The sequence below is a fragment of the Biomphalaria glabrata genome, chromosome 12 (genome assembly GCF_947242115.1).
Source record: "Biomphalaria glabrata chromosome 12, xgBioGlab47.1, whole genome shotgun sequence".
NCBI classification, from domain to species: Eukaryota; Metazoa; Mollusca; class Gastropoda; family Planorbidae; genus Biomphalaria; species Biomphalaria glabrata.
The window spans coordinates 10,577,389-10,591,011 of NC_074722.1; the positions used below are offsets into that span (position 1 = coordinate 10,577,389).

Genomic DNA, 13,623 nt, shown 5'->3' on the forward strand with positions numbered 1-13,623 from the left:
TACAAGAAAAAAATATAAAACCTCAAACACAATAACTTTTTTTTAGCTACTTTCATAGTAAGCCTTAGACTTTTAGTTCGCCGTATAGGGTGACGAGATTTCTACATAGAGATAAGTCTCAGGAAACTTCCACAGCCGCTACACAGCTGGTGCCTTCTGATTTTAGGTCTTCTAAGAGACGCCATGCTTTAGGCGTGGACGGTCCTGTTTTCATTTTCCTATTTTCGACCTCCATGCTTTGTCTGTCTTTGGAAGACGTCTTTCGTCTTGTCCAATGATATGTTCCGCAAACCCCTTTTCGACGTTCAGTCACATTCGCTTAAATGGTGAGTGCCAGTGCTGGATAAGACTTCTCTATTGGCGACATGATCTAGATTATTCTAGATATGTTTCTTCTAGAATCCTTGTCAGCCATTGTTGCTTTCAAACATACACTAAAAAAACGAAATATGTTTCCAATTTAAGATCTAGCATTTCTTGGGTAAAATTACTTGCTTCTATGACCATCAATTAACGAGGATGTTACATGGCCTAAACAGCGATCAACCGCATTTACTTTTGTAACTAATGTCAAGTAATCATTAAATTGGCTGGACATAAGGACGCTCTTAAAGTCCTATTCTTTATCGGGAATCGAGCCCGCGGCGCATTGACTCAGAGTTTCATCCGAACTGGCTCAGGCATTATGAAACAACTAAAGTAAGAAGTAGTTAGAAGCGGCCAACTAAACTAAGCAATGTCATGATGCTATAAAGAAATGAAATATCTCAAGAGTAACGTTTAATAAGCGTTTAACTATGTGATAACTATGTGTTGTTACCGCTAGTAAGTCGCTATTTCTTTTTTTTTCTTCTTTTTTTTTAATTGTTCGCCATTTTTATACATGGAACCTTTAATTATGTAATATTTCCTTAATATCGATGTATACCAATGTTTCCCAAACCTTTTTCCTTAACGAAACACTTCGCACATTCTGAGCATTTAGCAGAACATTTTGATTATTTTATAGAGAGATTGATTTACGTGGTGGCTTACTAGTTAATTATTTCAGCAGTTGGTGGAACACCTTTTCAGGCCTCTTGGAACACAGTTTGAGAATCCCAAATGTGTATCATACCAATGAATCACACAAACGGAAGAGTATAGCAATTGAATTCTGCATTGCAAAAGTGGTCACATAACTTAGCATAGTCGTTTAAAAATACATATCTTATGAAAACATTCTGTTTACCGGATACACCAAAACGCTAACTATTTATAGTTATCCACCATATATGACAATTCGAAGTATTGTTGACGTATTCTCTATAGGTGATTGGTCCAATGGCTGACAACGTGGGTCAAATTTTCGGTGACTACTCTCCAACCATCTTGCCCAGCTACGTGAAGACGCCACTTCAAGGGATAAGGGAGATCTTTCCAGACGGACAGAACCTGCCTGTGTGTCTCGATGGAAACCGCTGCCAGTCTTACAATGCTACCGCAGTGGCCGCCTCAGTGTATAAAGCAGATCTCGTCTTCGTGGTATTAGGCACAGGTGTTTGTCTATGGAACTTACATTTGAGTTATATAATGACATGTTTTCTTGTATTAGGTATTAAAAAATACTTTAGTGCATCTCCCATGCTATGGGAGGCTTAGTTCACTAAGCTCCAATCTGTTTTGGGAACCTGTTGGCGGGACGGAATACAGAGGAGTGGATCTGTAGGAGAGAAGGTTCCATGCTAGGTTTAGGCGTTCAGCAAATAAAATCAGCTCGAGTCGAGATTCGAAATCGGGCCTTTCGTTAGGTGGTAAAGCGGCTTATGCACTTTGTTTTTCCCAAAATTTGTCTCTGTGTTGTATTTGTTCTCTTAAAAATGTTTACCGTTTACGACGGATGCCAAGCTCAAACGGGTTAATTACCATCTCTTGTTATGTTTGACACTAGGTATTTAAATGAGTCAACTTCTAATGTTTGGCTATTCAGCTTTATGCAACATCTGGTGCTATCTCCGCCACAAACGAGTGCTTCAGCCCAGTGGCCTCAACTAATGATAAAATTAAACTAAAACAAAAATCTTGGCTCTATTAATATTTTACGATTTCTAAAGTTTTTCTTGCAAAATGAAAGAAAAAATATTTTTTTCTGCGCTATTTTGTCGGCGCTATTTTGTAGGGAACCCCACTTTATAGGTCGTCGTCTGAGTCTAAGTGAACATAAACATGAAATAGGACGAGACTATAGAAACAATAGATAACTATACATAAGCTCCTTACTAGAAGAATAATTACCGTGTTGGCTTGAGAAGACAGAAAAGGCTTTAGCCTAGGAGTTCGAATTCTGGTTGTTTCCCCCTCTTTATTTATTTTTATAAATGCCTAAAGGCTATTTGAGACTCGTGCTATTGGAAGCATTTTATAAGTAATGGTGGACTTGGAACCATTACCACTTCCGGCGTTAACAACCTTGAGAAACCTTTGCTTATTATACTGCAATTTAACAAAAATGCCAACAAAGAAATTCTTATTTTAATGCATGTTAAATTGTGTTTTTAATGCTCTTTCTAGGAACTGATATCGAAAGTGAAGGTAAAGACAGACCCGATGTTGAACTTCCGGGTCACCAGGCTGCTCTATGGATTGATGCCGCTTACTACAGTGAGTTCCTGTTAATAATGAGACACAGGGCCGCCGCAAGGGTTATGGCCGCCTGCGTGCGAATTAAAAAAAATGCCGCCCCCATAAAGACTTTGTGGCCTTTGATTAAAATCCAATTATCGTAGACCATTCCATTTTTCCATTTGATATTCGCACCATTGTTGTACTCTCAAGTACAAATATGAATCATACACTAGAAACATTGTCGGATATACATGCCTAAGAAATCTGATATCTTGTTTTTTTTTGTGATAAACTTTAAAAACTGATATCGTTTTTTAGACACCTGGTAACCATTTTGAGGAAAAGGTCATGTGGCTACACAAGTAAAAAAATATTTAAAAAAAAATAAATTTTTACTTAATTTTAACTTATATAGTAAACATTCATATTTTATTAATTCATGTTTATGCCAATGAATAATTGTGCAAAGTTTCAACTTGATCCGAGAATGGGTATGGGAGATGTAACGTGTGCAAACTTTTTACCAGACAGACAGATAGAGGGAGTTGATATAAGCTTTGCAAAAATGACTCCAGTCTCATTTCATTTCATTTAATGTCTTTTTACCCCTCAGGTGGTAACGCTCCTGTGGTTCTCATACTGTTGAACGCTGGTCCCCTGAACGTGTCCCTAGCCGATAGAGCCGACAGGGTGCCGGCCATCCTGGAATGCTACTTCCCAGCCCAAGCCACCGGAGAAGCCTTGAGAAACATTTTAACCAATTCTGGAGACTTCGGTTCACCAGCAGGGCGAGTTCCTCTCACATGGCCGTACTATCAATACCAGGTGTGTGTAATCTTATCTTAGCATTCGTCAAGACTATCTTATCATTTGTTAAGATTCTCATCATTCGTTAAGATTATATTATCATTCGTTAAGATTATATTATCATTCGTTAAGACTATCTTATCATTCGTTAAGACTATCTTATCATTCATTAAGACTATCTTATCATTCGTTAAGATTATCTTATCATTTGTTAAGATTCTAATCATTACCTAAGACTATCTTATCATTCGTTAAGACTACCTTATCATTTGTTAAGATTCTTATCATTCGTTAAGACTATCTTATCATTCGTTAATATTATCTTATCATTTGTTAAGATTCTCATCATTCGTTAAGACTATCTTATTATATCTTTATTGAATTGTATTAATAATATAAAAAAAGTAAGTGTACATACTAGATTCTTCTCATAGGCGAGTAAGTTACCTGTAGGTTTTAACTATTACGAGGGTGTTGTGTCCAACACAAAGGCTTACCGTCTTTTCAGTATGAATGAGTGATCAGATACCCATTTGGTGCTGATAAACTCAGGTATGACATAAATGATATAAAAAAAAGCTGCCTAGTTTAACTTTGTTTTACAAGGAGCCGAACCAGGGACTTTCAGATTCCTGAACCAATGTTGAGCCACTAAGTAAACCTTCTTTATATTGCAACAAATAAAAAAAATTGCAAAACAAATAACAATTGACCAATAACAATAACAAAACAAACAAAATTCTACTCGGGTAGACAAGAGGACCATAGTTCGAATCCTTGGTTGGAAAGTACACCGTTTTCCTGCTCTTTGTGCGGTTGGTGGAATAAAGCATCAACTCAAACACACAAGGAACCATCTCTGGGATTGATTTATTTCACGACAGAAGTCCCTCTCAAACAGTACAGATTCTGAAAGACTATTGGTACCTTAAATCGCAGTAACACCAGATCCAGGCGAAATAGTCGGCTATCCTCTATTAAGGCTAGAACAGAGAGATTTAACTTTAAAAGTCTGGGTGTTCAGTTGTTGATAACATCAGGTTAATTATTACTCTTATTTTATTTTTTTTGATCAGATGCCGCCCATGGTGAACTACTCAATGGTTGAACGAACGTATCGCTACATGACGACTCCGCCTCTGTATCCATTCGGCTACGGCTTGTCCTACACTACCTTTAACTACTCCGTATTCTACTATGTGACGGCCATTAAGGCCAATGAGAGTCTGAATGCCTGGTTCAGTGTAACAAACACAGGGACCGTCGACTCGGATGAGGTCAGTAATCTGAATACTTGGTCTAGTGTTAACAACACAGGGGCCGTAGACTCTGATGAGTTCAGTATTCTGAATGCTTGGTCTAGTGTCAACAACTCAGGGGCCGTAGACTCTGATGAGGTCAGTATTCTGAATGCTTGGTCTAGTGTCAATAATACAGGGGCCGTCGACTGATGAGGTCAGTATTCTGAATGCTTGGTCTAGTGTCAACAACACAGGGGCCGTCGACTCAGATGAGGTCAGTATTCTGAATGCTTGTTCTAGTGTCAACAACACAGGGGCCGTAGACTCTGATGAGGTCAGTATTCTGAATGCTTGGTCTAGTGTCAATAATACAGGGGCCGTCGACTGATGAGGTCAGTATTCTGAATGCTTGGTCTAGTGTCAACAACACAGGGGCGTAGACTCTGATGAGGTCAGTATTCTGAATGCTTGGTCTAGTGTCAATAATACAGGGGCCGTCGACTCTGATGAGGTCAGTATTCTGAATGCTTGGTCTAGTGTCAATAACACAGGGGCCGTCGACTCAGATGAGGTCAGTATTCTGAATGCTTGGTCTAGTGTCAACAACACAGGGGCCGTCGACTCTGATGAGGTCAGTATTCTGAATGCTTGGTCTAGTGTCAATAACACAGGGGCCGTCGACTCAGATGAGGTCAGTATTCTGAATGCTCGGTCTAGTGTCAATAACACAGGGGCCGTCGACTCTGATGAGGTCAGTAATCTGAATGCTTGGTCTAGTGTCAATAACACAGGAGAGTCGACTCTGATGAGGTCAGTAATCTGAATGCTTAGTTTACTTTTACAAACTCGGGGACGGATTTAAAAAAATTGAACGCCTTACTTTTAGTTTTACAAAAACAGGAACTGTCGACATTAATGAATTTAGTAATTGTCTGCATTGCTGGATTCAGTGTTGCAAACTTAAGCAGTCTATGGAATCTGTAAGGTCTAAAAGGCTGGCAAAAAGTAAAAGTAAAAGTAAAAGTAAAAGTAAAGTAAAAGTAAAAGTAAAAGTAAAAGTAAAAGTAAAAGTAAAGTAAAAGTAAAATATAGAACCCATATCAGACCTTGCAATCTATAGGACAGATGATGTAAATGCCATCTGTTTCTTTGCTTGACCGTTATCTAGGTTGTCATGTGGCCAGCCCAACGACCGACCGCCTTTACTTTCACCATCTAATTTCCTGCACTTATTATAGTTGGTTGGACTCGAGGGCTTCATTCCGAAATGCCTGGCATTGTTTTCTGTTTACGTTTTTGTTTGTTCACTAAACTCTGGACTTTGTTCTGACTTAGACTTAGACTTAGATCCTTCCGCGCTGCTCGGCGCATTGATCGGCAAGCTGTCTACGTAAGGTTCTGTCACTTGCAATGTCTGAAGCTTCTTCCCACTTAATGTCCACTGCTCTGAAGTTATACGACACGTCCCTGATTACGCTTTCCTCTATTTGGCCCTCATGTCATCGCAACTCTTGGCATGCGTAATTCATTCTGTCAGAGGACTTGTCCCGCAACCCTCACCAATACGCTCAGGTCACAACCTCATTAAGTGGTCGGATCCCAGATCGGCATAGGATTTCCTTGTTTGAGACCCTATCTCTAGAACTGACTCCTAAAATCCGTCTTTGCCATTTTTGTTGAGCCACGTTTAGTCTTTTCTCAATTTTCGGCAGATGACGTCCATGTCTCACGAGCATACGTTGCTGCTGGGGTGACGATTGTGTTAGCTAGGTTGACCCCCCCCCCCCCTTACAATCCCATTGATTGACTTGTCCAAATAGGCCACAGACTATAGAAAACGGCCCCTGTCTTTCCTATTCGGCATACTTTGTTCAGTGTACAACTATAAGGACTGTTGATGTTGATTAGGTCAATAAGATTAGGGAGCCAATAGGGAGCATCCAATATCATTGCCTAGTAAACAAGTAAAGCACATCGTTCTACAGTTGGATGTCTTTGAGGAGATTGAACGTTTTTTGAAGACGATTTTACAGATCAAGTTTTCTTGTTTTATAAATTACAGAAGTGACTTAGAAACAAGAATTTTTTTTTTTTAAATATATATTAAAGAAAAAGACAATAACTCCATTAATAAACTTTAAATATAATAAAATATATTTTTAAAAATTCTAAATAAAAATGTGTGGTTTAATTCGGGTATCGTGACATCTTCAGATGATGTAAAGGTCATCTGTTTCTGTTGCCTGCGGTTAACGAGGGTGTCATGTGGCCAGCACAACGACCAACCGCCTTTACTTTTCCCAACTAATGTCAGTGTCACAGCTTTCCTATTCTATTTATAATTATAACTCGATAGAATCTACCTTAGGTCTCGATACGTCTAGGTGTCCCTGGTTCAGTTCTAGTTAACGAAATAAAACAATTAAACCACTAGATCAAACACATAAACTTTAATCAGCTTTACTGCATATCACACACGCTGGTCTCTCTCTGATCAACCTCTGACAACAAAACACACTTCCGGTCATTCGCGCAGAATGTAAAAATAGATTATATATACATACACACATTCATCCGTGACAGTCAGGTACCCATTAGAGCTGGGTGGAGTCAGAGGCGCCCGAAGACCCCGAAATTAAAAATCCCAGTCTTCACCAGGATTCGAACCCTGGACCTCGGTTCGTAAGTCAAGCACTTTACCGCCCAGCCACAGCGTCAACTGCCAGAAATGATGTATTTTCTGATTCGGCCAACGAGGATGGTATGTTTGTGGGATTATTTCGTATTATTTCGTATGTTCATTATAAGGACATCTAGCTCTAACACTAGACCAAAAGGTCTAGTCTAGATCTACTTGTAGATGTAATCTATATTAGGTATACGTAAAAATATAAACCACGCTTATAAACTCCAATAAAATTGAATAAACTTTCAATATACATTCGCATTTACAGTAATAGGACTACGTCATGTTGGCTCTAAACCTAGATATAGTCTTCAGCCATATTTACATTTATTTATTTTTAAATTTAAAAAAAAAATATAACGGTCAAACTAGAGTTTTCCTCGTGTCACCAACGAGCTATTTTAATTCTTTTCTCAGCGATATACATTAACTGTTAAATTTCTAGGAAAATCGTTAAGGCCGTTTTAGAAATCAGCTGCCGTCCCTCCCACCCAGGCTCCTCGAAGAGCTGACAAGAACAGATAATTACGTCCCTGACTAATCCGTGTTTTAGTAGAGGAACAAATTTGTAATTATAGTCATAAGTAGTCATCGTAAATGTCTTCATAATCCATTATAGTCCTTGCTATTAGTTTGAATTCCATTTACTTTTGCCACAGGTTGTCCAGTGCTATATCAGCTGGTCAGACAGAACACTGCAGGTGCCGAATCTGCAGTTAGGCTACTTTGATCGTATCCACATCAAGGCTGGACAGACTGTCCAAGTTGAGGCTACCATTCCAGGCGAGGTCATGGCTTTCAGAGATCAAGGACAGTGGGTGATAAAAGCTGGTTGGTTCTAATTTCTTGTTTATCAATCATCACAGGACTTCTCAAATTGTGGGCCTGGAACGTCAAACAATGGGGTAGCAAAGGCCCTTTTTTTAAACACCAAATTAAAAAATCGTTTGTATCTGTATTGCAGTTTAAATTCCATATCTGAGTATCAATTAACAATGTTTAAAAAATAATGCATGAAATTGATTAACTTTGATTCCACTCTTTGCTATGAAATTTACACTGGGGCTCCTCCTCGGACCCCGGAAAGAGAATAGCAGCGCCGAAAAGAAGCTCAAGCTGTCTAAGAGGGGGGTGGGTGCGAAAATAAATGTTTGGTATAGGTGGGCGTCACTATGAATAGTTTGAGAAACACTGAACTAGTAGATCCAGTGACATTCTAGTCGAATTACGTCTCGACAGGTGAAGAATTTTGGGAGTGGAAGTAACATGTTCTGTCTATTTTTCTCTCTTCAAACCATAGCTGGAGACGATTTTTAAAGTTTAATATAACTTTCTGTTTAAAACTCGTAAGACACAACTAGACGCAAGTTTCTATAGACCCACAACACCGTGAAGCCGCTAAATAAGAAACATTTCTAGACAGTACTAGACACTGACTGAAATTCTGGAACTAATCGATCCCATGTACTTTATAATAGTTTGTGATGGTCGATGATAACTATTCATATGAATATCTCCAGCTCTTACCAGACACAGACTGCTTATTTTAGAATTCAATGGAATAAGGCGGCCCCGTGACAAACAATCAGTTGTAAACTTAAGGGGGGTAACTCAAGGAGGACAGGTCTTTTTTCACAGGACATATCTCATACAATATAACAAGGTCTGCCTTGATCATAGTCACTAAGGGGATACCCAGATTAGGTTTTTTTTTAGATTCTTATCTTATGTTAAAATTAATCTCTAATCCCACAGGAGGGGGGGGGTGCAAGCTGCCACCCATGGCTCAAAGTCGTAGCCTCAACTTTCTTGTTGTAATATTAAAGAAAAGAAATGCCCCCTGATTCGAGCTATCAATCGATATTAAGTGCACAGTAAATACTTCTTTTTCATGAAATAAAAAATAAGAAACTAAATACGTGAACAAAGTATTTACTCTACACATTGTTAGCTTTATCCGCGAGGACCGTGCTTCCCTACGTTCGATCAAACAAAAACTGCAAACGTTGGCTGTGGCTGCCGAAACTGTCAATAACTTTACTAATGCATTGCTTTTCGTCGCGATGGACAAGCTGGCGATGAACGCTTACCTCTCAGCTCTGATATCCTTCTTTGCATTGCAGCTTTTACATCGTTTTAGGATGAAGAGAAAAAACAAGTTGAACTGACCATTATTATTGCTCGAAAAGTGAGACGTAATGAAGAAACTTAAGAAATAAGATATGTAATGTATAGCCATGTTCTGTAAGAACTCCCAAAATCCAAACATGTGTTATGTTTTCTCAGTGTGATGTCGACCGCGAATTCTCGGCAGCAGCAACTCAATATCCGGTATCAGGTTTTTCTGCCAGCATTCTCTCCTTCCTCAAGATGATATCTCTGTCGTGTATCTCAGGATGGTCAATTTGGTTTTTGATTATGCCATTAAGGATGTGCTGTTGAGCGGCCACTATGTTAAGTTAGAAAGACTGCAATACCGTGGAAACTGGTTCAAGAACAGATAACTAATTAACGACAATGAAAAGTCAAATGCAGTTTGTTTGATTTCACTTGCAGTCGTTATTTTAAGATCCGCCAAACAGTCAAAGTTGAGACTTAATTCTCGAATAGATTCGTATTTTTCAGTTCATCGTGTCTCACACAAAAGAGGTGAATTTAGCACCAACGCTTTTGCTAGGGACAGTTACGGAAAAAGAATACTAGCCATCAGGGGGCAGCCTTGGCCGAGTAGTTTGTCCATGTCTAGACTTTACAATGACTTTAGGCACATGCAGTGCGTCTCTCTGAACCACAGGAGCTAAACCAATGAAGTCGAATACAACCGCAATCAACAAAACAAACACTCAAAGACATCTGCTCAGTGCCTGAGATATCTACAAATTCTTCACTAAAATACCCAGCAAATGCAGTTATTCATGAGGTACTTCTTGGTTTCTTGCTGCTTCCAGTGCTCCTTTGATCTAAATCAACGATTTGACTTGGACGTTGGCATGAGAAGAACTTTCTTGTATCTCTTCTTTTGTAAACTGGTGGACGTGTTTCACCTATTTTATCGAGCGCTGACACCAACCGCAAGACGTAAATACATTAACACTCTTTACTTTTGTTTAAAGAAACTAGAACATTTATCAAATTGAAAGAAAATTGACAAGGATTTCTCCTCCAAGGCAAAAAAAAAATATTTTAGACCTTAACTAAATATAAAAAGTAATTGTGGCATTTCACGTCTCGAGCCGATTTTTTCCCTTTGCAATGCAACTTCTTGTGTGAAGGCCAATCCTTTGTACTTTCACCCTTCTTTCTACTACTATTGTGTATGGCATCAGCAATCCAGGACCTTTCCTTTAATGCTTGCTCTTCATGAAGATCTTTCCAGTGCCACTTTTACCAGCTGTTAGTGTCGATTTTGAAGAGCTTTATGTGGCATGTGCATACATCAGTATAGCTCAGCAGTGGATGACTTGCGAATCTCCTGCCTTCTGTTAAATCACCATACAGAATGTCTTGTGAAAGTCGATCTTGTGGCATTCAGAATAACTAAATCTATGTGTAAATGAAAAAAAATCGTCACGACTAACATGCTATAGAATATTTGACAACCTTTGTAGTGCAAAGAATTGCAAGCCTAGAATAAATCGTACATGGTCGGACATGAACTACAGATTGGCCTATTCTAGTTACAATAATAGCATATCTTTACAACTGTACTTAGTGGAAGCACTACTTGTTAAGTTAATACACTTTATAATATTCCAATAACAGGCTTTTAGATTTAGACGCAGAAGACAATGCGCAAACGTTTTTTGAACATTAATTTATTAAGCTCTTGAATCAATAATACATGGGCGCCCACAGGGGAGTGCATGGTTTTGCACTTGCACCCCTCTGGAGTCTGACTAAATCTACATCTACGTAATAACAACAAAACAGATCTGGAATGTGTATTTCGTTATTAAATATTTAAAAAAAATGGCTAAAATGTGGCTACTCGGAATTCAGAGGCGTGCACATACATGGTTGGTCATCAATTCCTGATACGCCTAGGCTAATCTACTATTACATTAACCTGTGAAAGCACTACTTGTTCAGTTGCTTCTTAGAAGTTAATTGATTTGATGGTCCGAAAAAATGACTAGAATGCTGGGGGGGGGGGGGGGGGGGTTACAAGTGCACCCCCTTGCACACCCCTGCGGGCGTCCATGCTCTCGTCTCATAATTATTATTTAGCAATTTTTATATACATAATCTAGAAAGATCTAGGTCATCAATCAACAAGATGACTAAAATAACAGACTTAAATTATTTCGATCTATGATTTTCGAAACATTATCTCAATAGAAACTAGCAGAAATGGCTTTAAGTCGAAGATTAGCCTGAATATATAGTTCTGTGATTAATAGCGCATTCTTTTACAAATCCGCAAAATGGTATTGCATTATTACTTAACTTTAAAAACTAAAGATCATTACTTTCTTGATATAGAATACCACCATACAAATGTTTTTGCACCTAGGGCTTGTAGAAACGACTTAGATCTAAACTGTATTTTTCCATCACTGATTAAATTATTTTTATTGGTAAACATTTTCCTTCCAGGCCTGATGTACTTGTACTGTGGTGGGCAGCAACCTTTCCAGAAAAAATCAGCACCTTCCAATATGTTGTATGGACAGTTTGAGATTATTTCAACACTTCGAGCCAGAATTTTGTAAACGCCATATGGCCGGTGTACACGTTAATTTTCAATAAGATTTAATTATTGCATATGAGTATTTTAACTGGCGGCTGGTATCTTGAATTTTAAATGTAAGATGCAGTTATTGTGACGGAGACTGATCCAATAAACAATTGTATTTATATGGACACAGCTGAACTACTTCATCGACTTCTTTGAAGATTAACCCATTGATTAACCCATTGATTAACCCATTGCTGCTTGCACTTCGGTTCACCCTTTTATTTACTTTTACAGCTTGTGACCTCATTCACCAAAAAAAAAAAAACGAACGGTCACGTGATGACCATTGATTAAAAACAACGAAAAATACTGTCACTTGATATCAATTGTTGATTAAAACATTTAGTTAGTAAGTTGTATAGAAGAGATAGGGAAGCACGTGACTCAATGCTGTTTATTTACGATTGGTGAATGAGGTCCATTGCTACCTACTCACTGAAGCTTCTATGTGTGGTGATACTGCCACGTGTCTGTCAGACGATGTATCAGACAAAAACAAACCTTTTTTTTTTACAAAGCTTATATCAACTCTGACTGTCTGACTGACTGTCTGTCTGTCTGGTTTAAATTTTAAACAAGGGATTTCTTCCACTTCCTTTTCTAGGGTGAAGTTGAAACTTTGCAATTAGTCATTGTTCTTAACAAAACACGAACCAATAAAAAATTTACTTATTAATTCATGAAATAAAGTGAAGTAAAAATTTCCCCTTTCAGACCTGGCGATCTATAGGGCAGATGATGTTAAGGTCATTTGTTTTTTGGCCAACGGTTAAAGAGCAGGGTGTTATGTAGTCAGCACAACGACCAACCGCCTTTACTTTCCCCAACCTAAGTCAGGTACCCATTTAGAGTTGGGTTGACTTAGGGGCGCCCTAAAATTTCCCGAAATTTAAAATCCCAGTCTTCATCGAGATTCGAACCCAGGACCCCAGGTTCAGAAGCCAAGCGCTTAACCACTTAGCCACCTTGCCCAGTGGTAGCTTATTAAATTTGTTTGATATCGAAAAGGGTAAATAAATATTACAGTATTGAGAGAAATGGCTGTAAAATGCGGAGTTCTTCCTCTTAGATAAGCTTTGTTTTTTTGTTTTGTTTTGTCTTTTAAAGCATTTAAAAAAAATATTTTGGTTGTTTAATTCATTCTATTATTAGCAGCTTAAAATCTGGCGTAAAAATGTCCCCCCCCCCCCTCTCAAACGAAATCATCTACTTCACTTGCTTGTATACTTTATCATAGCACTGGAAGGTCAAAGGTTTCTTTATCGATGTCTTTATATACTATGACAGAAAATCTGAGTTTCAATATTATATCAGAACATCCCCAGTGTTTACTTTGTCTGTTTGCAGACGTGTTTTACTTTCCATTTCGAGCAGACATGACCAGAATTTCCTCAACTGGTTTGTACTATATCCAGTTGAAACGTTAGAACTATATTTCTTATTGTGAACAGTGCCACTCCGTACGTCAAATACCTGGGATAGAAAGCTTTCAACTTTTTGACATAAAAAAAACCCTGGTCCCCAGTCTTAATGTTTTATCAAGCGTT

The 13,623-nt window shown here is 38.4% G+C and overlaps 1 protein-coding gene across 1 annotated transcript in view; it reads left to right on the forward strand.

Moving 5' to 3' along the window:
- LOC106070279 (uncharacterized) overlaps window positions 1–12,214 on the forward strand; it is a 23,236-nt gene extending 11,022 nt beyond the window's left edge. The window contains exons 10-15 of the mRNA XM_056006869.1: window positions 1,312–1,537; window positions 2,551–2,640; window positions 3,218–3,429; window positions 4,488–4,688; window positions 7,998–8,169; window positions 11,935–12,214. Coding sequence (XP_055862844.1) covers window positions 1,312–1,537; window positions 2,551–2,640; window positions 3,218–3,429; window positions 4,488–4,688; window positions 7,998–8,169; window positions 11,935–12,050 — 1,017 coding nt within the window. The 3' untranslated portion in view covers window positions 12,051–12,214. The remainder of the gene's footprint in view (window positions 1–1,311; window positions 1,538–2,550; window positions 2,641–3,217; window positions 3,430–4,487; window positions 4,689–7,997; window positions 8,170–11,934) is intronic.
- The last annotated feature ends 1,409 nt before the right edge of the window (window positions 12,215–13,623 follow it).